This window comes from Mus caroli, chromosome 2, assembly GCF_900094665.2.
Source record: "Mus caroli chromosome 2, CAROLI_EIJ_v1.1, whole genome shotgun sequence".
Classification (NCBI taxonomy): domain Eukaryota; kingdom Metazoa; phylum Chordata; class Mammalia; order Rodentia; family Muridae; genus Mus; species Mus caroli.
In genome coordinates this window covers 15,341,991-15,367,078 of record NC_034571.1, presented here as the reverse complement: position 1 = coordinate 15,367,078, position 25,088 = coordinate 15,341,991, and the positions used below count along the sequence as shown (strand labels likewise).

The 25,088-nt window shown below is 44.0% G+C and overlaps 1 protein-coding gene across 3 annotated transcripts in view; it reads left to right on the top strand.

Moving 5' to 3' along the window:
- Pip4k2a (phosphatidylinositol-5-phosphate 4-kinase type 2 alpha) overlaps positions 1 to 25,088 on the top strand; it is a 153,174-nt gene that overhangs the window by 69,107 nt on the left and 58,979 nt on the right. For 2 of the 3 annotated variants that reach the window (XM_021151106.2, XM_021151115.2), the window contains exons 2-3: positions 22,785 to 22,882; positions 24,614 to 24,710. In XM_021151106.2, coding sequence (XP_021006765.1) covers positions 22,785 to 22,882; positions 24,614 to 24,710 — 195 coding nt within the window. Of the gene's footprint in view, positions 1 to 19,295; positions 19,509 to 22,784; positions 22,883 to 24,613; positions 24,711 to 25,088 lie in introns of those variants that run through there. The other variant, XM_029471350.1, reaches the window with a different exon arrangement.

Genomic DNA, 25,088 nt, shown 5'->3' with positions numbered 1-25,088 from the left:
GGGGGGTTGGGGGGACTTTTGGAATAGCATTGGAAATGTAAATGAAATAAATACCCAATAATAAAAAAATAAATTAAAAAAATTATGACTACATGAACATGGGTAAGGACTTACTGATATATAGACAACTTACCAATGTCTACACCACTGCAGAAAAAGACTCCCTTGCCCAGCAATCATTGACTGAATTATCTCCATTTATTGTGGACTATTGATGAGCCCCATCTTGCCGGGGCTTATGCAGATAGCTGCTGTGAGTTCCTATGTGCAGCAGGGGAGTCACGTCCAGAAGATAGCATTTGCCGGTGTTCCTCCTGATCCATGATTGTATGTTCTTTCTTGCTGTTCCCTGGCTGTAAATCATGTGGATGGAGTCAACAATAAGGATATAGCAATGTTTAAAGCCCTACTAGGAAAAGTGCTGAAGGCTGAGAGGATCCATCTACGGGAGTATTTTTAGCCTTCTATGGTGTTTTATAATTTTTTAAATTTAGTTTGATTTTACCTATATGAGTGTTAGGCCTGCATGCACGTGTGCCTGGTGCCTAGTAAGACAGAAGAGGGCATTGGATTCCCCGAGAACTGAAATGACTGTCGTAGACTACCTTTGGGTGCTAGGAATCAAAGCTAGATGCTCTGGAAGAGCAGCCAGTGCTCTTAACCAATGAACCACCTCTCCAGCCACCACTGTGGTGTTCTATATAATTGTCTAACCCCAGCCTAAAGATTCTTTAGTATTCTATGCCTTCTTACAAATACACACTTTGCTGCCATCTTTAAAATCCTCTGTACATGGTGAATTATCCTAACCCTCTTGTACCTTCAAAATGCAAAACTATTGACTAACAGTTCTTCTGGCTTCATCCAGGTTGTAGCCACCTGTGGCCTCTAGGGTTCATGAATTAGAATGTCCTCCCCCGAACACGTCACATGTCCAGTGGCCTGTTAGCTGGGGCTGCCATAAAAGCAGCACTGTAGACACCACGTCTGGGCAGAGTTTCTCACACTCGTGCTTGGGGCCTGGTCTCCCATGTCTCACTGGCTGGAGCAAACTTCACAGCAGAGAGCAGAGTCCAGGTTGGAGGTCTGTCATTCCTCAGCAACTGCAAATATGCAGTGGGCCCATTTTAGACCGAGTTCTTGGGTTCTGGACGTCTGTCCTTCAGACCTGAAGTCAAGCGTGTGTGTGTGTGCCCTGTTCTAGATTAAAAATTTACAGGAAGTAACAGTATGTCCCTGTGTAGCAGTATCTGTGTCCCCACAGTGAAGTAAGGGACACAAAGTGAATGGTTGGTGAAGGCAGGGAGATTGCTCTAGTCCCACAGCATGGCTGGGAGGGAACTGTCTCCACTCCCTCCTGGTTCTGTCTGGGAGAAGCCCTTTCCTTGTTCACTACAGGCAAGCATGGTGCTTCCTTATCTCTGAATCCCTTTGTGACTTTATCAGTTCCACTAGCATGGTTCTCCTGAACCTTAACTGACAACAGGTTGCAGATTGCTTCCAAGTATTTCTAGTTGCAGAATAACATTTGTAACTGATTAGACATCTCAGGACCTGTCTATGCACACTCCAAAGTAATGGGTCACATACACACTTCATGTCAGCCCCTCTCCTGTTTAGCAAAGCTTCCCGTTTCGTGTCTGAGGTTTAAACATTCTCAGTCACTACTCCCAGCTGGTACTCGGGCCAGCTCGGTAATGCCTGGCAGCCAGCATCCTTCATCCTTCCATCTCACTCTGCTGCATACACTGAGCTGACTGGACGGAGGTCCTCATCATGTGACCCGTGAATTCATTCTCTGGTACTTCCTGTGCTCATTCATGTGTTCTCTCGTCCCAACCGAAGACCTGGCTCTTCTTCAGTATCTCTTCAACAGCCTCTGCTCAGACAGGCACAGCAGTAAGCAACTCCATTTTCTGGAACCCTCTGTCCTAGCACTCCATGTTAACAATGCTAGACCCTTCCTGTGTTCATCTCTTCCTGTACTTGGCTAAGACCCCCTCCTCTGTCTTAGTTTGTTTGTTTGTTTGTTTTTGCTTTTGGTTTTTTTTTTTTTTTTTAACTACATATCTCTGTAAACACAGGAACACACAGACGATATCTTTAAATCACAATCACAGAGCACAGAGCTGAGGGTGAGGAGGCACATGTGTAATCCCAGGGCACAGGAGGCACAAGTGGGAGTATGGAGAGTTCTAGGCCAGCCTGGGCTACACGATAAAATGAAATAAACTAAGCCAGAATTCTCTCTTAAAGAAAGGCTGGAGTTATTCAAATTTAGAATTCTGGAGGGGGATTTTAACATGTCAAGTTTGGAAGTTGCTAAAACTTGACAGTTATGGAATTTTTTTTTCCCAGCATTTCCCACCAGACTAATAAGTATTTAGTGAAATTAAAGATGATTTTTTTCTTTCTATAATTATTATGTGCTCTGAATGGTTTCTCTATAGATTTAAAAGTTAAAAATTTATAAGACATTTAATTTCTGCTTGATAGAGGAAACACCTTAGGGAAGGGCCCTTCAGTTAACCCTTTTAAAACAATCTTTTATAATTGGAATGATTGGCCATTAGTTAACTTTACAAATCTGGACTTTTTAAGGGTGCTGTTTCAGAAGCTGGAGAGATGGTACAGCAGTTACAACATGCTCTGTTCTTGCAGGAAACTTCACTTTGGTTCCCAGGAACCACATCCGGGGCTCACTGGTCCCTATAATTCCAACTGCAGATGATCTGGCAACCTGTTTGGACCCCATTGGCATTTGCACTTACATGTACATGTTTGTGCATGCACACATACACATAAATAAGTGAAACCTTTAAAGGATGCTGTTTCATTATAATAACCAAGAAAACATGGTAGCATTGACATATGCAGGATACAGCGGAGTATTACAGCCAAGAACTAAACCAGAAACAGAGGCCCTAAGCCACTTGAGCAGTACAATCAGCAGGTAGCCCAGTGTTCCCAAATCTGCAGCCATGGAGGAAACAGAAGATGTAAATAAGAAGCACTGTCGGAAAGGCAAGCAGCATCCCAGGGACACACTTCACACGAGTGCATGACTGCAAGCCAAAAGCTTACCGTTTGGATTTGATTTAATGACTTTTTTCATTCAATAAAAGTCAGTAAAGATATCCTGGTGCTTGGAGTCTGGACAACAGTCCTGTGGTAAGGCATGCTTCTATGTGCACACAGCAGCCTAGAGCCCCGAGGACACTGAGGTAGACACCCCATGGTCCTGAGAGTCCTCCTGTGGTTCCTTGCAAAGCCTGAGGCTGGCTGTGCTGTGTGCAGACCCTTTGGTCTCTCACTTGCATTGCCTCCTTGCTGTCATACAGGATGGAGACTGGAGGAAACAGTGCGACACCAAAGTAGTCCTGATTTGCCTCATCTGTTGAGTGCTTTCAGGGAAATGTTTTAGGGCAGACTGTGAACAGCCTCTGGGTTGAGCATTAAAGAATGGCAATTCAAAGTAAGCATGGTGGCTCCTGCCTGAAACCCTTACACTTGGGAGGCCAGACCAGGAGGATTTTGACAGATTCAAAACCAGCCTGGGTTATAGTCTGAGATAGTCTCTCACAAAAGGGAAAAGAGAGTGGTAGTCCAGAGTGGAGCATAGTAGTGCACATCTATCCTCTTAGTGCTCAGCAGACAAAGTGAGGGGGTCCTGAGTTCAAGGCTCACCTGGTTACATAGAGCCCAACTCACCATCACCGCACTTGGGGGTTGGAGTTCTATGATAATGTATTTGCCTAGCATGTGCAGGGCCCTGGGCTCCAGCCCTAGCACTGGGGAAAAGTGACTTCATGTATTTGACCTGCTCCCTGCTGGGATTTGCTCCCTTTCCTCCCTGGCTGAGCTTTCTGCCCGGTACCTTCTCCCTGCTAGAGGACAGACACTGTCCGCTTTGCCCCTCTCTCAGGACCCTCCAACAAGTCCCACCCTATCCTCAACCATGACCACCGTGTCCCCTCTCGTTCTTTGCAGCTGGGGAAAAGCATTGTTTTTATTTGTTGTTATTTTTTTTATTTTTTAAACAGGAACAGTTAAGTTTATAGAGCACAGACCTACAAAACGATTTAAAAAGAATAAACTACAAAGAGCGAGTCTTTTCCTGAGGCTGTGTGTGAGTGTGTGTGTGTGTGTGTGTGTGTGTGTGTGTGTCTGTGTGTGTGTGATCTAGTTGACATCTACCCCTAAGCATCTTTCTTCTAGTGCTGTAAGTAGCCCAGCAGGTTCTCTTCCTTTTCATTTATTTACGTGCATATGAATGAGAAACCTCTCAGCACCATGGCTAGAAGCCCAGGGTCTGGAGGTACAATGGTAGGCTGTAGCACAGAGGCTGTGATGGCCCTGAACCCTGGCTTTTCCACTTCCTTCCCAGTTTTCTCCTTGGGAAGGAATCTGTGTGCAGAGGTTGAGCCTAAGCTCGTTAAAATGACCCATAGGAGAGACTATAGAGCAATGAGCAGATGCCTGATGTTTGTGGTGTGCCCTAGATAGATGCTGGCCCCAGCAGTGCTGCACTCTGTGTTCAGAAAGGATAGATGCTGAGGATCAGAAGTGCTACAGAGATAGAAAACCAAAGGGTGCAAGACAGTGTAGAAAGTGGAACTGGTTCCCAGAGCGAAGGTCATCGCTTTGTTTTTGTTTGCTTTGTTTTGAGACAGTGCCTTACTTATCCTTCTGCTGCCTTCCTAAGTAGCCCAGCGTGGCTTCAGGTTCACAGTCCTCTTGCCTGTAGTGCCCGAGATGGGATTATAGGCATGGACCACTGTGCTTGGCTATTTTCCCCTCATAATTTCTATCTAAAAAGAAGCTGTAAGGGTTGATTTATTCATTCAGCATTGAGCCTGATGTTCGGGAATGTGTGTTTCCTACATGAGTCCCAAGACCTTCCTTTGGACTAGAATAAGGACTGCTTACCCAGGGAGACCTGAAACGTCCCACTAAAATGCATTCTGTGGCCCAGAAGTTGCTCAGACCAGCTAACCCGTGAACTCGTAAGCATGATGTAGATCAGTAGAGAGAGAGAGAACAATGATGTGTACATTAAAGATGCCAGTGGGATCATTGTTTTCACTTTACATTTTCAAAGAATCTTAGTCAAGTAAACCTGTGACAAAACGAAGCCAAAGATTGTGCTAGCCTCTTATGCAGGTATCCGGGTCTTACATCACTAGCTGTTAGGCTGGAGTCTTACATCACTGTTAGGCTGGAGTCTTACATCACTAACTGTTAGGATGGCGTCAGCAGTCTCCATTGGGAAATTATTTTCCCCTTTACTCTTGAGTGTCTTGAGAGATTCCTAGAGATGCCTGTCACGATCCTGCTTCTCATTGGACATTTGCTTACTAATTTTAACATCCATTGCTAACTCTTAGCCTGAAATAGTTGATAACTGCATAGTGCACATCTTCATATTTTGTTATCTTCCCCTCTATCTACTTACCTACATCCATGAAAATAAACAGACATTCATGAATTCTCATTTTGCAGGTTGCCATGCTAGCCATCCTGGGCTGCCATAACAAAAGGCCGTGTAGCCTGGATGCCTTAGACAATGGATATTTACTCTTCGCAGCACAGGGCCGGAGAAACCCAGCATTCCTGGGAGGTTGGGTTCTGGTGAAATGGCCTGCACAGGCCACCTTCTGGCTCTGTTCATTCAGCCTTTCACTAGACTGTGTGCTTAACACGAGGTATAGGAAGGAGGGGGAACGAGTAAGCCTTGTGATACTTTTTCTTGTGATACAGCAGCCCCATCAGATTCCACTCCCCCCACCCCACCCCCCTGCCCACCTCTGTGACCTCATTTAACCTTAATTGCTTCCTAAATAGTGGTATTTCATCTCTAAATGTTAAGGGTTAGGAATTCAATATACAACTTGGGGCTGGAGACAGACACATATTAAGCCTGAAATAGCTATACCCCATTACCGTTATTATTCATAAAGAGGTCTTTTTAAAAGTTAGGAGCAAGGATTACTGCTAAAGGAAAGGAACTCGTTTGCCTGTCAGTACGAAGCACACGGAGCAGCTAGCATCATTTTCCTGTGGCGGTGTTGTGGTGGGAACTGTTTCAGTTCCTGCCCACCTCCCACAGCCCCCATTTCCACATCTTTATCTGCTAACGTTTGTTTGTGTGTGTGTATGGTGCTGTGGCTGGAACCCAGCACTTGCTCATGCTACTGGAGCACTCTCCCACAGAGCTCCAGCCTAGAGTTCACTCAGATAAAAAGAGGAGAACCGATGTGTCCTTCTGTGCCCGTCTACTAGCTGCAGTAGGATGGACACGGGGTCACCCCTCCAAACTGCATCTCCTTGCTGAGTCTCATGGGTGTTGTAGGCCTGGAAACCAGGACATAGAGCATTGGGTTTTGTTGTTGTTTGGGGGCTTTTTCTTTCTTTTCTGTGACACATTCTAGTGTTTTATTAATAATCTTTTTCTCGCTAATGTCTGAAAACTGAGCAGTAATGTCACTGGTCTGCAGGGAACAAACAACGGTTCTAGAAGCTGCTGATACAGTGGACTGTCACCCACAGGGGAAAGCAGTTTCGTTGCCAGATCTCCATCACACAGAAGAATAATTCTGCCCGGTCGTATTTAAGCAGTTGTTTGGAGATTCTTACTAAGTGGCTATTCCAGTATGTTCTGGATAACTACCGAATAGTGTATTTGACATGATGTTTATAACCTTGAAGTGTATAATAAGCATGGACGGGGTTCACAGTATTCTGTGCCCTTGGGGTTAGAGGAAGCAGGCTCAACCACATAATAAATACTGTGATCACTGGGGCAGAATAAGTCATCGGTGGAATTAGAAGTTGGGAAGAAGAAATGGTACAGTGTCATTGACAGTTTCGCATCATTCAGGGGGGCTGCTGGAGGCTCGCTCCTGTAGGCATGCATCGGTGGTCACATGAAGCATGCTCACCACACTGAGAGAGCATCCTAGAGGTGTGCCAGTCAGGTGCCATTCATATGTCCTTCTGCTCTCCATCATCTATGTAATTAATTGCTAAGTAGCTTCAGGCTCTTACTTTGGGTTCTTTAATGTATATTCCTCCTACTGATTCAAATGGAAGAAAATTGGAGTGACTGAGTTAACCAGGCCACATGTTAGGATGCTCACTCTCCCCAAAGCTTTGCTGGAGGTTTTGTCTCCTGCTAGAAGTGTACATTTAAGTTGTAGAGTATGTTATTTGAATCTTAAATTTATCTTTAGGTATTATTTATGTATTGCTTAAAAGTCACTCGTGGCTGGGGAGGTGGCTCAGTGAGTAAAGGGTTTGCTGTGCAAGCTTTAAACCCCCAAACCTGTGTAAATCCAGGTACAGCCATGCTCATTGGAATCCCAGTGCTCTTGTGGCAAGATGGGAAACACGGAGAGTCACCAGCTAGCCTGGTATACACGAGCTGCAAACAGCAGTCTCAAACCTGGGAGAAAGTGAGGATTGACACCCGAGGTTGTCCTCTGACCTTCATGTGTGCACTGTGACATGTGTGCACTGTGACATATGTGTAGGTATACCCACACAAATACAGATTAAAATAAAATAAAAACTTAAGTTTTTATTCATGTTTTAAAACATATAGAGTTACAGAGTATTTGAAAAAGAATAGCTGTTTATCATGGGCTCCTCTGGTAGATTGTTTCCCTTTAAGTCATTGCCCTACTTGAGCTATCTGCAGATGGCAGCGAACACTCAAAGGTCTAGACAGCTCTTAGTTAATAATAGTAATAAAGCACATAAAGACTAGTTATAGGTAAGTAACTGAGTTTATGTATGCCAGTGGGTAAGTGAGATACTGACCTCATGTATGTATGCCAGTGGGCTGTTGGCAGTTGCTGCTGCTTTCGTTTTCAAGTTTCAAACGTCTCTGTTTAGACATGGTGAATGTGTTTCTTCTCATTATCAAAGGGGATGCTTGCAGTGTTTGGAATTGAAGCTAGACTTTTACTCTTGCCCAGACAAGTCCACCACTGAGCTTCAGCCCCAGACCCTGAGACTGGCAGTTACAGGTGGGTGCATCCTTGGGCACGGTGTGATTAGCTGTCAATAAATAGACCATATGAGAGTCAAAAGGAAAAGTTTGGGTTAATGTGAAAAGCTATTATTTCCTTCTATGCTTTAACGTATTTAAGGCAACACTTTCCTGTGATTTCCTGGGACTATGGAAGGCTTATACACGTAAATAAAGTTATAAAGGTGACTTTAATCCTGGATATGGACATTCTTTAGTTTAAAATGTGATGCAGACACACTGAAACAGCATCTTTCTTAAGAATTCCTCTGTCAATGGAATGTGTGTTTGGTGAATATTTTTATTTCATTCATAAATTTAGTTTAGTTGGGGTAAATATTCTTGTACTTAGTCAGATCAAACTTTTTGCTTGGTAAACGGGAATTGACCCTGCAACTTTCTGAAAGATTAATAAGAATATTAAAATCACTTTTCTAAATGCAGTGGTCAAGTCACATTTATGGTTTATAAGTACAGGACTTAGTTAAAACAGTGTCCCCAGGGGTGGGAAGGAATGTAGACAAAACAAATATATGTAGTTTTTACCCTTCTAGCACTTGTGATCTTAGAGAGAAGAAAGCCATGCCCAGGCCAGCTTTGCTCTCATCATGGAAGTTTTGTTCCTTCTGCAGCTATAGTCAGTGTTGAGTCTGTTCTTCCATTCATCTTGTACTGTCTTTGCACAAGGAGTCATTATCCTCTGATAATTGCTGTCACTGAACACAGTTGGACTTCTTCAGCTCACATAGTCAGGGCTCTTGCTTGGTTTGATGGCAGCAGTGACAAATCTTAACTCCTCAGGCATCATGACAAGGCTGCACAAAGCCACAGCAAGTGGCTTCCTTTTTTACTAGATTTTTGGCTTAACACATGCTAGAAACTTCAAGTAACTATTTCTTAGATTTCCATCCTCGGTAACAGGGACAGTCCTGTCCCTTGAGGTTGCCTGGAGTTGATGCAAAAGAGACAGGTGTTTCTAACAAAACACTGGGGAAACCAGATTCAAACGCTGCATCATCTTCTGCATAAACCCGGAAAGACCTCTCAGGACATGTGTAGCTGGGTCTAGGAGTGTATTTGTGATGCCGGAGGCAGGGAAGGTTAGGTTAAATGACTGCTGTTTGTTTTTATCTTGACAAAACAGATTAGTTCTAAATGCCTCAAAAATGTCCCCGAAGGTGGTTGATCTATTGTGACATGAGAACGTTTTGGATATTTTTAATAGCTAAAGTACAAATTCTTGTTCAAACATTTAGAGATTTCCAAGTTTAAAATCCAGGGACTTGCCCGAGTTAAGTCTGGGTAGATCACACCCTTAATTCGAGTTAGGAATTGGGACTCTCTGTCATCTAATTCTCAGCCCATCTATTTTTATTGTGATAGACTCTTTAGAATGATGTGTTGGAAAGAGGGGAGGAAAAATATTTATGGCACACTCATGTGCGGGCAAGTACTCTTTTTTCCTAAAATAATTAATACAAACAGTAGCATTTTTGTTCTTTTGACAGTTTGCAAAAAGGCATATTTGTGGCTCGGAGATATGCAGACTGCTCTGGCATGCTTTTAAAAATGAATGAACCTTTAAACTACAACAGTTGTTGTAGTGACTTTTGGTTTATTTTAAAAAAAAAACACAGAAATATATTTTTTAAAGATTTATTTATTTATTGCATATGAGTACACCACCACTGCTCTCTTCAGACACACCAGAAGACCCCATTACAAGTGGTTNTGAGCCACCATGTGGTTGCTGGGAATTGAACTCAGGACCTCTGGAAGAGCAGTCAGTGCTCCTAACCACTGAGCCATCTGTCCAGCCCCCAGAGATATTTTTGTTGTTGTTGTTTTAGTCCCAGCTGCAGTACGTGGGGCTGCTTCAGACTGTCCCTGGCAGCTGAGTGTGTCAGCTGTGACTCTGCCTGATGGTCTAGCAGGTGTGTTTCTGCATTGTGTGACATTTGGAATTCTGGGGACTCTCTTAGGGTATATAAATGCTAGGGCCCGAGGCTGTTGGTTGGTTGTAGTTAGTTAAGTAGTCATGTGCAAAGAAGCAAGAAGAAGAAATAAGATATCCTGACTGTGAAGATCAAACTTGCCCCAAGGAAACTTGACACCCCTAATCAGCAGGAAGTAGTCTAATGATAAGGCAGCCTCCTCCCTCTATTCTTTTTTCTCTCCTATCTAGTGTTAGGGTTGAAAGGATGGAAAAAAGAACCCACAATGTAGCTAAAGCTGGCTGCAAGTTGATTTTTCCCCCCATGCTACTTGTTTGATGTATGTTATTTGCAAAGCACTTTAGTGCATTATTAGTGTCTATGCAAGCATCTCAGAAAAAGTTTTAAAGCATCCAATTTGAGGCTAGGGCATATATAGCTCTGTGGTGGAGCACTGGCTGAGCATGGGTAGAGTCTTGGGTCTGATCTCTGCACACAATCTTGTTCTCAACCACATACCTTTACTTCACACCAAAATATAAAATAGGGGCTTGGGATGTAGTTCAGCTGTTGGAGTGCCTGCCTAGCATGCATGGCGCTCAGGCCCAGCCGCCAGCACCACATAAAACCATGCTTAGTCATGTGTCCTGGTTTGCTTTTTATTGCCATGCTAGAACACCATGACCAAGAGCAGCTTGGGGGGAGGAAAGGATTAATTAGCTTACACTTCCACATCACAGCCTGTCCTAAGGCGGAAGGAACTCAAGCATGGACCTGGAGGCAGGAGCTACAGCAGAGGCCATGGTGGAGTGCTATTTACTGGCTTGCTCAGCTGCCTTTTTTATACAACTACTTGCTCAGAGGCAACGCCCCCCACCGTGAGCTGGCCCCTTTTACATCAATCATTAATCAAAAAATGCTCCACAGACTCATGTGTACGTCAAGCTGATGGGAGCACTTCCTGAAGCAAGGAGGACTTTTCCCGGATGCTTCTAGCTTATGTCAAGTTGACAAAAACAAACAAACAAATCCAACTAGCACCGTGCCGTGGTGCAAGCCTCTCACCCCAGCTCTTAGGAGATGGGAGCAGAAGGGGCTCACGTTCAAGGTCATTGTTGGCTGCCTAGAGTTCATGAGTCGCCTGTCTCACATAGGTTAATTAATTTTTTTTAATCTATAAGGGGTTTTCTGTAGTCTGCTGTAACTGACTGTGTGTAGGCGTGGTAAAACCTAAGCTGAAAGATTTTTAGAATACCTCATAAGAGAAGAATACCCTCAATGTGTAGAAATTCTTTCCTTCACAAAGGAAAGTTATGTGAAACATGCCCTCTGCATGCCTGCCTGAGACGCAGCGTGGTCTTGCTTGAATTCACAAGCTTGTGGAGATGGTTTGCTAAACAGTTATTTCTTTTTTTAGATAAAATTTGAGTTGCTTCTCAGTTTGCTTGTTTGCTTTTCCCTTACAGTGCATTTATTTACACATGGCTAAAACAATTTTAGGCCAAAGAATGTGTCAAGCCCCCACCCCCACCCCCACCCAAAAACCCCCACAAAATTCCATGAATACCTGTTCAGCACACCATATAGGAAAGTTCAAACCTTAATTAAAGTTTTTCAGTAGAAAATGAGGGATAAGGAACTATTATAGGCATACAACATGACTTATGTACTAAAAGTTCACCCATTTAATCTTTAGGTAGTGCATGCATGTTGCTAGGGATAGACCCTAGCACACCACACATGCTGAGTGCACATGGCCACTGAGCTTCACCCCCTTGGAATAATACAGTTGTAGCCCACACACTTGAGGTTTTGAAACTTTAAATGACTGCTCACACAAGCCAATGGGAGGAGAGTGCACTGGACTCTTGCTTCATTTTAAAATGTCATGAGAAAGGCTGGGCCACCGTGGTTAACACCTCTGTCTCTGGAGTCAACTTCAGGACTCCAGGGTCTTGGTGGAAAGGATGCCGGTGGCCTTACCAGACTTCAGAGCTGGGTATAGGGATTGTTGGAAGGAGTCCTCCCTTTATTTCTCATGGCCTGGGAAGTGCAGTTTTCCCTTGGTGCCGTTTCCACCCATTACTGCTTGGTGAGAACCAGCATACTTCATGTTAACAGGGGAAAAGCAGCCTATGGGGAGGTTTTGACAGGGGTTAAAAGGGTGATGTTGCCCTGACCACATGGCCATGTGAAAGGATGGGCTCTCTGTCTGGGAAGGGGGGAAGAGAAGGGGTGAGTGAGGCGGGGAGGGGGTAGGTACCAATTCTACGTCCAGGAAAAAACCTGTGTTAGAAAGATCCTGGAGCTCTTTATTCCCTGAAGCCCAGCATCAGCTTTTCTGTTTTCCACCTAGAGTTTGATGGGTAAAGACACTGAAAATTCTCAAAACAAAGTACTGAAAGGTTGGGTGGCCATACTAACGTGTACGTATTTATGTATACATGCTAATATAGACTTTATAGCATATTTGCAAACTCTAAAAGTTCAATTAAGTATATAAATAATTAGAACACCAAAAAACATGTAGCTTTTATTACAGACTTTTTCTTTCTTTTCTTTTTAAGTGCAAGTACTAACTAGAATTGTTTAATTATTTTTCAAAGTTGTATCCTAATTGTGACTTTTTGGAAGCTTACTTCTGAGTTCTGTGCCATTTGCTTCTTGGCTTTAATAGCTTTGTTGTTGAAAATTACACCTCACAAAAATACATAAATCCAGATAATGACAGAACATCACCGCTGCCTGTATTTGGCAAATTGTCACATCCTCCCTTATCAACCCCTGCCGGCTGTACTGAAGTTTTATTTTGTTGACTTTCAAATGATAAAATTGTATTTTACTGAAAACTTCAAAATTGGCCAGGAGGTTTGTCCTTCATTGGAAGTCCAACAGATATGTGCTAAAGCAGGGAGTAAATGGACCAGAGCTCTGGGACACACTTCTCACGCGCTCCATAGAGCATTCTGTAAGGAGTGTTGGATGGAAGAGTTTTCATGGCTGGCCCAAGTGCAGTTGTTTTGGCAAGCTGGCAAACATGGACACTTAGAAATACCTGTTTTTTATACAACTCTGGCTTCAAAGCTTCAGCTTCTCGGGAGGTGTTACTTTCTGACTTACTGTAGAGTCTCACCTTTCCCTCCAAAAAGGAAGTGGAAGGACCATGTATGGGGGTTTTGCCTCTAGGTAGAATTCTGCTGAGTTGCCCCTCTGGGGACTGGCAGTGTTCACCAGTGTCTAAAGTGTCATGTGTGACTCATCCTGCTTGGCTTTCCTCTGAACCACCACACACAGCCTTTCTTCAATGCAGCAGTCACTTAGCAATGCCAAACCAGGGATTGCTAGAATGAACTTCAGTGCAACTATGAAGCAAGCTCCCCAGGGTGTGTAATTTATTCTATTTTTAAGTCTTGAAGTATTAACCCTGCCCCAAGAGCATCTGCCAACAGTAGGTACTACCTGGCAGAGGGATTTGTGCCAATTTGATCTCACATTGGATTTTGTGCATCTTTACCATCTACGCTGAGCTTTTCTCTCTAGTGTTGTACAGGAATCATAGTGTTTGTGTGTTTGGGCTTTGCTGTTAATGGCACCTTGTATGAGGCATATGCACATTAACCATGAAATTTTAGTGAAGTCATTTGGTAGCTCAGTGTCACATGTAGCACATTACTGTCTCCAGGCCCTCACTGGCCATTCCTTCCACAGATCCTCAAGATGCAGTGTGGATTAGGGGTGGGTTGTCATTACCAAATATAGTTGAAAAGCAACCCATGTTTTACCTGAAGTCTTTCTAGTCATTTCCGTTGTTCTGAACAACAGTTCTTTATTCCACAAAGCATTTGTATTGACTGATCTGGAGGGAACAGAGCAAGGTCAGCTCTGCCCCCCTGGTCCCTGCTCGCTCACTCCGGATTAGCAGTAGCTTGATCAGAGGTTTCTTTGCGGACTTCCCTTTAAGCACCTGCTTGCTTTGTGGGGGTTTGTTTCACTCAGCTAAAGACAAGCACAGTGTGAATCTGAGGATCGGGGCCACTGATGCATCTGATGAAATCAGTGTACAGATCATGGCAAAGGCTTAGTGTGTACACTTGACACATATACATGAAAAAAAAAAAAAAGCCAGCCATCTGGCAGCTTGTTGATATTAGTTCATATTCCAGACTGAGTGAGGTTCTGGTTGCCAGTTGGTGAATTCTGGGTGCATGGAGGGTAATGCCTATTGGCTGGTGGGTAGGTGGGTGGGTTAAAAGCAAGGTAGCTCGCTCGTAATACTGCCCATGGTGGAATTTTTTCTCTAGGGCTTTTCCCCCAAGGGGTGGGGGAGTGTTCCGGTGTCCCTAACAGAGTGGCCTGGACTGCAGGGAAGAGGGTGGAGGTTCAGGCCCAGGAGTCGGAGTACAGTTTCTGTTAACTCCTGGGCCCAGCTGGTATCCTGCTCTCAAACCCAGAGCTTCTTGGGACCTGGTCTTAAGTAATCAGCCCTTGTCTCTGCATGTGGAAGTCCAGCTGTGGAGACAACCCAGGTGCTCAAGTCCCTGGCCCTTGTCTCTCTTCTGTCAGTAACAGTCTGCTTCCTTTCTGCCTGTTAAAGATTCTCTGTGGTGTCTCCTCTTCTGTCTGTGGTATGTTTGTCTTTGCCATGGGGTTGGAGTTTTTGTTGTTTTTGTTTTGCGTTGTTGTTGTTTTCTGTTGGTTTGTTTTGGTTTTCATCCCCTACTTCCTTTTTTGTCATTCCAGTAGGATTTCTGGAAGGGAAAAGAAATAAAAATGTAGTCAATTCATCAACTCCAAGCAGGAGTCTGGGAAAACACCATTACCGGCATAATGGTCGCTTTCCTCATATTGTTCTGTGGGGCATATCTTGGGTAGTGATGCTGGCTGCGCTTCTGCTGTGTGCTTGGAAAGGAAAACAGGAGTCTAGCCTAAGAGACCAGGAATCCAGCTTTTCCTCTCTGGAATCTTAATGCTAGGCCAGCAGTGAAATCTCTTTTAAAAAATCTCTCTGGGGGATAAATAAATAAATAAATAAAACCGGACTCCAAACCAAATCCTTTCCCGTCATCTGTGGGTTTTACTAATGATGCCTGTGTGATTGGCAGGCTAAGATGCATGGCTGTCTTACATTGCTTACTTTCTAAGCATATGTGTTTGACTCTCGAGGATGCCAGTGGGAACATGGTGTGGACAAGCCAACTTATCTTCTGCATGGCCACTTGCATCTCATTCTCAAAGGACTGTGAGAGTTAGGATCCCTGCCAGAATGACTGTCAGCACCCCATTGTCCTGATAGAATCCTAACCTCACAGGGTATATGGAATGAGAGCATCCTCCTTACAAGATGAATTTACAGGAAGTCGTAAATTATTTGAGTATATTAGGTAGAGACTGAGAAGAAAGATGTGCTCCTTTGAAACTTTCCAGATTATTTTTTTTATTTTTGGTTTTTCGAGACAGGGTTTCTCTGTATAGCACTGGCTGTCCTGGAACTCACTTTGTTGACCAGGCTGGCCTCAAACTCAGAAATCCATCTGCCTCTGCCTCCCGAGTGCTGGGATTAAAGGCGTGCACCACCACGCCTGGCTTAACCTGCCTATTCTAAAAGAGGCCAGAAATCCAGCTTTGTGTGTAAATTTTCTGAAGTCTGATAGACAAGTAATTAATTCAAGCAATTTCTAAATTACCCAGCTGAAAAAGTACATCATTTGACATCTCTTCTCAAGCTCATTTTGAAGGCAAAGGATGAGATCAGGGGCCTCTGGGCCCTGAATGAAGAACTAAGACCAGTCTCAGTCATGGGTCTCTAGACTCCAAGGCTGGGGTCCTTCTCAGCGGACCACTTTGTAACACTTGTTTTCATTGGCAACGTCTTTCTTAGATTTTTTTTTTTTAAACTCCATATGCTTCTGGAATAACTTACAGATTTCTGGTCTTACTTCGCAATTTAATGTTGGATTCTGTGTTTTATGGGTGGTAAATTTTAACATGAATCTATTCTTTGAGTTGGTAGTGGGCCAGCCACTGAGGCGTGTCCATCAGAAATCTCTGTGGTACTGGACTGGGGAGATGATGACTCAGTTGGAAAAGTGTTTGCCTCACAGACAGGAAGACCTGACTCCAATTCCCAGGACCTACATTAAAAAAAAAAAAATGTATGTATTTATAATTGCTGTGTTAAAGGAGGCAGGCACAGAAAGAACCCTGGGGTTTACCCCAGCTAACCTAGGTAACTTGACAAGGTCTAGGTCAGTGAGAGACTCTTCAAAACAACAAACTGGATAGCTCCTAAGGACTTGACACGTGAGGTTGACCTCTGTATGTACAAGTGTGTAGATACACATGAGCACACACTACCCACCCACAGACACACATGCATGTGGGGAGGGAACAGGTAGGGAAATGACTCTTGATGATAGAGCTTTGGGGCAATGTGTTGCTGGATGGTAGAGTTTATATTTGTATTATAAACCCAAGTAAGATTTTAAGCCAGAGTTTAAATACTGCTCCTGATTTTATTATTATTTTAATCAAGTAGCCACTGTTCAAAAGATTGACTTGATTGCTTTTAGTCAACAGGAAATAAACCCTTAAGTGACTAATTTAGGGTTTTGAGTTTGCAGGTGAAGGAGACAGACCCTTTTGTCTGTGCTTGTATCTGAGCTTTGCTATCAGAACAATTTCATTTGCCCTGTCAAAATGAAACATTGTTTTCTAGATAGTGGAAGGTAGCTCACTCTTGGATCCTGTGATCTGCAAATATGGAAGTGTTAGCTTTTCCAAAATACCTTCAGAAATGAGTATTGATGGAGCGGCTGTAGAAAATTGGCCTCACCCAGTAACAAGTAAAGATACACTTTGCAAACACCTTCAGCAGCCTGTTATTCCTGCCCCTGTAATTGGCTCTAATTTGCTCTGCCTGCCCCACCGAAACCTCAGAACTTTCTAATTGGTATTCAGTTTGCAGGGTTAACTGTCACCAGAGCCACTCCGGCCCAAGTGTGGGCCATATGCCTGTGTCTGCACTGGTTTTGAAAGTTCTTAATTGTTTCAACCTCTATCTGTGACAAGGTTGTAAAAAGTATTTACAAATGATGTGCAAATTATTGAAGATTTGTTTTTCCCTTGCATGGAACTTATTAGTTACAAGTGACTATCCAATTAATACTAAAATCTGATTTTAAACAATTTAGGTTAAAAAAAAATTAGGTAATTCTCCCCAAAGTTAAGTTAGTAGGAAAGATGTAATTTGAAAATGTGTTGCTGTTGTTGTTGTTGTGATTTTGTTCACTCTCTGCTACTCTTCTGCTTTGTTTTGTTTTTATTGTTGAAACAAGATATCTGTGTTTTTCCTCATTTGCAATTTATTTCAATTGCAAATTGTAACCTTCAATAAGTTTCTTTGGTCTGCATCCCCTGTGATATCAAATAAGGCTGCTCAAAAAGAGCTGGGGCAGGGAATCTCAGTGGCTTTTTAAGTCACACAGGGGAAAATCTTTTCTTAGAAAATGCACCTGGAGGTCATTTTTTTTTTCAGTATCAGTAATAATCAGTGAACGTTCCCATTTGTGTGAGTGTGGACCCCTCAGGTGTGGGAGTTGGTAGAACTGGCCACGGCCTCTGATTCCTGCCATACACTATAAATACCGTTTTCATTCATTTCCTAAGTGGAATGAACCTTAGGGCAGAAAAAAAAGTGCTTAAAGTAAATGATTTGGTAGAAAAATCTGTGTGCTTTATCAGAGGGCTGCAGGGAACTTCTTAGGATGAGTCCAGTAAGTATGACGTATTTAGTTTTGAATGGTGCTGATGGAATGGGGTGTTCTTCCTTCCTTCCTTCCTTCCTTCCTTCCTTCCTTCCTTCCTTCCTTCCTTCCTTCCTTTCTTTCTTTCTTTCTTTCTTTCTTTCTTTCTTTCTTTTTGGTTTTTCGAGACAGGGTTTCTCTGTGTAGACCTGGCTGTCCTGGAACTCACTCTATAGACCAGGCTGGCCTCGAACTCAGAAATCTACCTGCCTCTGCTTCCCAAGTGCTGGGATTAAAGGCATGTGCCACCACTGCCTGGCGGAAGGGGTGTTCTTTAAAACAGTAACAAGGAATCAGTCATGCTGTTTACCTTCTGAGAAAGCCAAAAGCAATCAAAACCCAGTATGGGAAATCTGGCATGGCACCCTTAGTAATGGTAACCCGCATTCTAATTAACCATGCCCAGTTAGGCATGCTAACCCTTTTTCCTGCTGGGTCTTTGTTAATGGTGACTCTTTGGTGCTTATTCTGGTCCAGTTACCACCTTATAGGTTTCTCTCTGTTGTTGAACTACGTTTTAACGTAGGCATTTAGGTTACTTCTCTTGAGATTGGAGAAGGAATGAGTGGACATCTCTGGGTCCTTCCCACTCTTCCTGTTGCCACCCCACATCCCGCCCCAATCTCAGGTAGACTTGGCTGCTCCCAGACATCTCTGCTCCCCAGGAAGCTCCTGATAGTGTAGCCCACAGCTGCACACCCCAGAGTCCTGTTTTAACTCAGTGAATCATCATTTGCAGAAAAGTAACTTTACTAAAATCAGATTAAATGTCCGAGTCTCCTCTACATGTGAGAGATTTGGGGGTTTTGATCCCTCCCCCATTTTTCTCAGTTGAATTAAAACCATTTGCTAGACAAGTGAGCTGGTACACTCCCAGAGACAGGTGGGTCTCTGTGAGTTAGAGAGCCTAGTTTGTGTAGTGAGTTCCAACCCGTCAGGGGCTATAGAGTGAGACCATGTCTCAAAACAAACAAACAGAAAAATAATTAAAAGCCCAAACATAATTATCTATTAGCCTAAAAACATGATGTTTAGGGTGAATGCATCTTACTTAATTGTCATAAATAATGCCTTAAAATTTATGAACTTATCCTTTAGTTGGCTTAAAAAGTATATGTTAACTATATATTTTTCTTAATGCCTCGGCATGAAACAGCTTTGTGGGGTCGCCTTTATGTGCCATAAGTTTTGTTTATTTCTTGTCTAGAATCTGTTCCTTGGTCCTGATTTTTGAAGCTTAGATGCATGCTTGCGGTGTGAATTTACATACAGGGATGGTACTCACTTCAGCCATGTAGCTCACAGGAAACAATGAACCTGGGATTTACAATGTTGTAGCTAACTTGCACACGATAGGAATCCGAACATTCTTCTGTGGAGAAAAGTCAAGATCCCTTTTCCACAGAGAGCTGTTAGGAAAGTCCACAGAAGACTGCTGTGTAGTGTGTAATGCATGGGTTTTCCATGAGTTAGAGGGAAATTTAGACAATTGTCTATAATTAATTGTTATGGAGATTGATTTGTGCCTTCAGTGATAACTGTTTATGATTCTTTCAGCTTTGGATGCAGACTGGTGACTGAGTCACAAGTAGCTGCACAGAAGTGGTAACAGTTGAGGGACAAATCGCACCTTGGGTTGTGTGGGTGAGACTGGTCTAACCGTGGACAGCAGCACACATTCAGTCTAACTGTGGACAGCAGCACACATTCAGTCTAACTGTGGACAGCAGCACACATTCAGTTAAGCACACATTTACTATTTTCTAAAAAAGAATTTCTTCAGTTTTTAACACAACAGAGGGGTAATTTTTAAATGAGCTTTCTATGGCTCTTTGCTGTGAATCCTCACCCTTTAGGCTGGTAGAAATGTAAAAAGATCCTGAGTTTGGGAAATGTAGCCACTTGCTAGGACCACCGCTGGAGTCTTCACTGTGGGCTGGATTCCAGCTGCAGCTTGACCAGCTAATAGCGGGCAGTGAATCTCACTAAGCCTGCATTGCCTCATCTGGGAAATGGGAATGATGCTACCTACACTATTGGGTTATAAATATCAGATTAGATGCCATGTCTAGAGGGGTCAGCATGGTGTCTGGCAGATGTCCAGTAAGTATTAGCTATGGCATTAATCCCAAGTATTAAAGTGTGTTCAGACAAAGCTGAACAGAGAAGACATCTGCCTGCCCCTCTTCCTCCATTTCCTATTTTGCCGATTCCCCTCTGCCCAGCCCCCTTCCTTAGCTCTTGAATTATAATGTGGTCAGGTCATTTGGGCACTTGGTACTAACAGACATTTGTACCAGCCCTCCCCACTGCACCATAGCCTTGCTTTCATTGATGCTGACAACAGAGCTCCTTTATTTCATGTCTGTGAGGCCTGGGTACTGTGAGTCTCTGTACCCAGTGGCTCAGCAGAGAGTAATACCTGTGTTTTAGGGGGTGACTGGTACGGCATAAACAGAACCACAAGGTCCTTCTCAGGGTACAGGGAGACCCAGCCAGTGGCCTCTCTGCATGGACATGTATCTGATACACTTAGGAAAGTGCTGAGCTTTGTCCAATGGTGACTATGTCTATCTAAGCAGAGCAAAACTGACTTTCCCAGAGAGGTGTGCTGACCATTAAGGGCTCCCCGTATGAAGGCTATGCTGTCCTTCTGTTGTAAGAGTTCATTACATATTTGCAACCCTATAGACTGTGCCCGGAATGGCAGGCTCATAGGCTAAAGGGAGTGAAGTCACCCAGGGAGTTGAATGAGCTTTCAGTGTGCAAGCACTGCTGAAGTTAATGCATTTCAGTAAGGCTGGTGATGAGTCTAAGCTTCTTATGCACCAGAGTGAAGCCTTCCTACAGGAAACAGTCGAGGCTCGAGAGATACTGTTGGAAACCTATTGATTACTAATTAAAAGTTGCCTTTGAGTGGCAGGGGCTTTGGTTCACTGTGTGTTCATGGGTGGTTAATTCACTTGACCCAGAAGTTTGAACGAATGACTTGGTAGGGGAGGGGAAAGACAATGTAAAGCTACTATAAGTGAAAGACAATGTAAAGGAAAGATGAAATGGCCCAAGAATGTCTGATTAAACTCCACGTCAACCTATTCCTCAGTCATAAAGGGAGAAAGTAAGCTAGGGAGATGGCTTGATCTGGAAAGTACCTCCTGTAACAAGCACCAGGACCTGAGTAGGTAGTGCGTGCTCCTGTAACCCCAGCAGTGGATTCAGACCGCCGCTGAAGTTCTTGGCATCCAGCCTACCCTAATGGATGATCTTCCTGCTCAATGAGAGGCCCTATCTCAAAAACAAAAACAAAAACAATGAACAACAACAGAAGGGGTGGAACTACTCCAGGAAGACACTGAATGTCAACCTTGGACCTCCACACCCACACCCACGTACTGACACTAGCAAGTATACATCTCACCCAAACCCAGCATATACCTACAATACATACACATGCACTGTCTGTGCAGCGTGAAGGTGAATTTAATGTAACTCCCTTCAGCAAGCCGTTTATCCCACCTCTGCTCCAAGTTCCCAGTACACTCACTGTCTAGACTCAACTGTTTCTATTAGCTGCCTGGGGCTTGGGTTCAAGTGTCCTGCCTATCAATTCCTATACAAGGGACTGTGTGACACTGACTTCTCATTTCTGGTGATGGCCTTCGCCCTGCAGCTGCCTTGCTCCTCTATCTACCACACCGTGAGCAAGGATCTCAGACATAAAAGGCTGATCCATCCATCCATCAATCCGTGCATCCATCCGGCTCCATGCCTGTTCCCTGATCCACACTCCTCCAGCATCTACTCAATGCCTTTACTCTGACCTCTCCAACTCAGAATGCAAATGGACTGTAAACTCTGCCCCAAAGCCAAGCCCCACTTCTTACATCTCATTTTCTACCTTTTGCATTAACACTTTTCAGGCTCTTCTTTTCTCTTTAAGCCTCTAAGACCATCAACTGCTATCAGCTTTGCCTGACAAAATGTTGCAACCAGCAGCAGCCTGCAGTGTCCTGAAATCAAGCTCACTGTCTAAGAAGCCATTAATGCATTCAAATCCCCATCCTAGCAAGAAACTCATTGCTTGTTTGCTTGATTTTGTTTTTGCTTTCTGCAACCAAGAACCCTTCAGAGTACCTTCCATAGCTCAGAAAGTACACATGTTTAAAGTGGTTTAATGTTTTTATTGAAATCATCAAGGGAGAAAATAGCATGGGGATCAAGTGCAAAACAACAAGAAAAAAAAAAAAAGCCAGGTTTTCACAGTCATGCACAGATCAGATTCATCCCCAGCACCCCCTGTGGTGTAAAAGAAATGGGATGCTGTGTTTTGTCCTCTGAAGCCTGTATCTTTGCTTTTTGTTTTTTCTTGAGATAGCCTCACTGGGTAGCCCAGGCTGGCCTCAGACTTGCCATCCTCCTCCTCCAGACACCCAAGTGACTCGATTTCTGCTCCTAAGCCGTATTTGAGCTTCTCATTCCCATGAAGCCATCTCCCTGAGTGAAGGTCTCAACTTCATGTTCAAGCTCCATGCCAATACTTACATTTAAACTCAATCCCTGTAATTAAGAAAAGAATGAATATGGACATCTGCACCATTCTTGAGGTGCTCCAAAATATAAATCGTGTCTGAATTTAACAGATACTTACCTCACAGGTAATATTCCTCTGTCTCTGATAATACTTTGTTCACAGAGGAAGTTGTCCTTGAAGTGGGATCAGTGGAGTTGTGTGTCTGGAAGGAGACAAGGAGACAGAATGAGGGTGGAGCATCCCTAAGGGACAAGTGGCCTTATGGACTGGCCCCCTGTATTCCTTCTGCATCACCCAGGCTCAGTGTGGGAGGGAGAGAAGAACCTGGGCGGTAGCTGGGAGGGAGTGAGGACAACCAGGGAAAGAGTTCCTGGTGGGAAGCAGAGGAAAGGCACAGTTCCTGTTCTCCCAGGTTTTTTGCCACTATGTGGCATCCTCCCCAGGATGGTTAAATAACCAATGCTATCTACATTGTGTTTTTCTAGATCAATGAACTGAGCCACGTTCAAATCCCTGTCATGTTGATGCCTGATGACTTCAAAGCCTACTCAAAGATAAAGGTTGACAACCACCTTTTTAACAAGTAAGTATGGTGCAGCTTCTCTGGAGACTCCCTGGCTGGGCAGACGAGGACTTTTGTGACTTTCTGTAATCACACGTGTTTTTCAATGGGTGGGAGTAAAGTTTTGCTGATGAAGTTTAGTCCTGTGATAAACACAGCCATCTGTCACATTCAGAGAGCAGTAGTGGGCCCCCTGGGATAATATCCCTTTGCCATATGGCATATGTGCCCTATGAGTGTCTTATACATTAAGTGACATCCTCATTACTACTTAAATGATCGGAGCTGTAAATTACTTGGGTTGTTTGAGCAGTTATGGACTTTTGCCTCTTATACACAAAACTCTAAAAACAGTGGCTTTATGAATAGAAATGACAACATTAAAACAATTAATAATTAAGGTGTGTTATTATAAAACATAACTGCATATCATGTTTGGGTGTCAATAATGTTCTTCATGTGAATGGGATACCTTTGATGTCAATTAGTCAGTTTATTCAAAACCTAGAGCTACAGCATGGCGCTTCCTCCACAGGGACTGCAGCCAGGACGGTAATTGGAAACTGACACATACACAAATTACTGTCATTCCTGTATAGAGAACAGTAATAGAGGGGTGTCCACAAATTGTATTTATCGTTTTGTGAGAGCACAGAGGAGGGGCGGTTCTCTATGAGTCAGGCGAGCCTTAGAGTAACCTCTCGTGAGTGTGAAATTTCTTTCCTCCTCTCCTCTTTCTCTTAGTACTGGGGATTGTACCTAGGGACTCACACATGCTAGGCTCGACCACTGAGCTACCCCTGCCCTCCATGCAGTGTGTTAACCATGGTTTTGTTCTGATGTGAACTCATAAATTCCCATAATCATGTTTACAGGTTGACTTTGTATGTATAAACACACAAAAGTGTGGTGAAGGGGAAGGGCTTTATTGTAAGGATGAGGGAGAGTGCAGCCAGGGGCATCTGGGGAAGTCCAGAGCGGAGAGACAAACAGAACCCTGAATATGGTCAGCAGACTGAACTGGGCCATAAGGGGTGGGAGACAGGGAAGGGTGAGAAAGGAAGACAAAAGAGAAAGTCAAGAGAGCACAAGAGAGACAGTTGGACAAAAGAACCAAGAGAGAGGCAAGTGAGAGAGTGGGCCAAGAGAGCACAGGGCTGACAGGGCAGGGCTATTTAGGATTGGAAGCTGGGGGAAGGGAGCTGGAAAGGTTTAGGTAGGGGTGGGGTGAGAAGAACTGAGAGGAGCCCTGCACTGAGCTAGCCAAGCCGGGAGGCCAGCCTGGGCTTTAGTATGCTAATTGGCCCCACAGTTAGCCATTTGGCCTGAGTTTCTCTTGGACCTGCCAGTGAGGAAAAGTTCTTAGTGTGAATTTAGAATGTGGTTCTTGGGTGTGAGGCGGCCTTGTTTGACAGCTGCCTCCACAGTGACCTTGCTGTTGTCACCTGTCCTTTCTCACTGCCATCCTCTCTGCTCTTCACTGTGTGCTTCCAGCTTGTCCCTCCCCTCCCCTCTTCTTGGGGAATGGCTGCAATGTGCAGCCAGTGTTAGGGGGTACCACAGTCTCAGTGTGAGAGCAGAGGGCATTTCCAACCTGTCCCTCTGTCAGATCTGATTGGGTTGAATCTGGTGCTTGCTGTGGGCAGTGAGCTCTCACAACCTCACTGCTACACACAGGTCCAGGTCGGGCAGAGTGAAGCCTGTTAGCCTCCTGTGTGTCTTGAGCCTCACTCCACAATGTGACCCTTGCAGGGAAAACATGCCGAGCCATTTCAAGTTTAAGGAATACTGCCCAATGGTCTTCCGGAATCTGCGGGAGAGGTTTGGAATCGACGACCAAGATTTCCAGGTGAGCTGCTTTTGTGAGATGGCTTTGCTCTGTCAGGTGGGACTTGTGTTTCTGTCCTCGTGAGAAGCAACCCTTGCAGGCTTTTCAGTGTTCATTCTGCACGGAGGCATTCTCTAAGTCAAGGGATCCTGTATGGTGTGATTTCAGGGATGTGTCTGTAGGAAAAGAAGACAGCACTGAAGAGTCAACACTCTCACTTCTAGCCAGTTTCTGCCAGCCAGGCTGCTTTCTGCCTTCTGGGGTCAGGTGTGTCTTCACCCATGCAAGCATATATACGTGTGTTAAATTCATGTTTTGCTATTTTGGCAGAGGCCACTTAGGAATCTCAGGCAAGGATTGTGTTCTTGCTAATTTTCTGGGTTGTAAGTGGGCAAATTC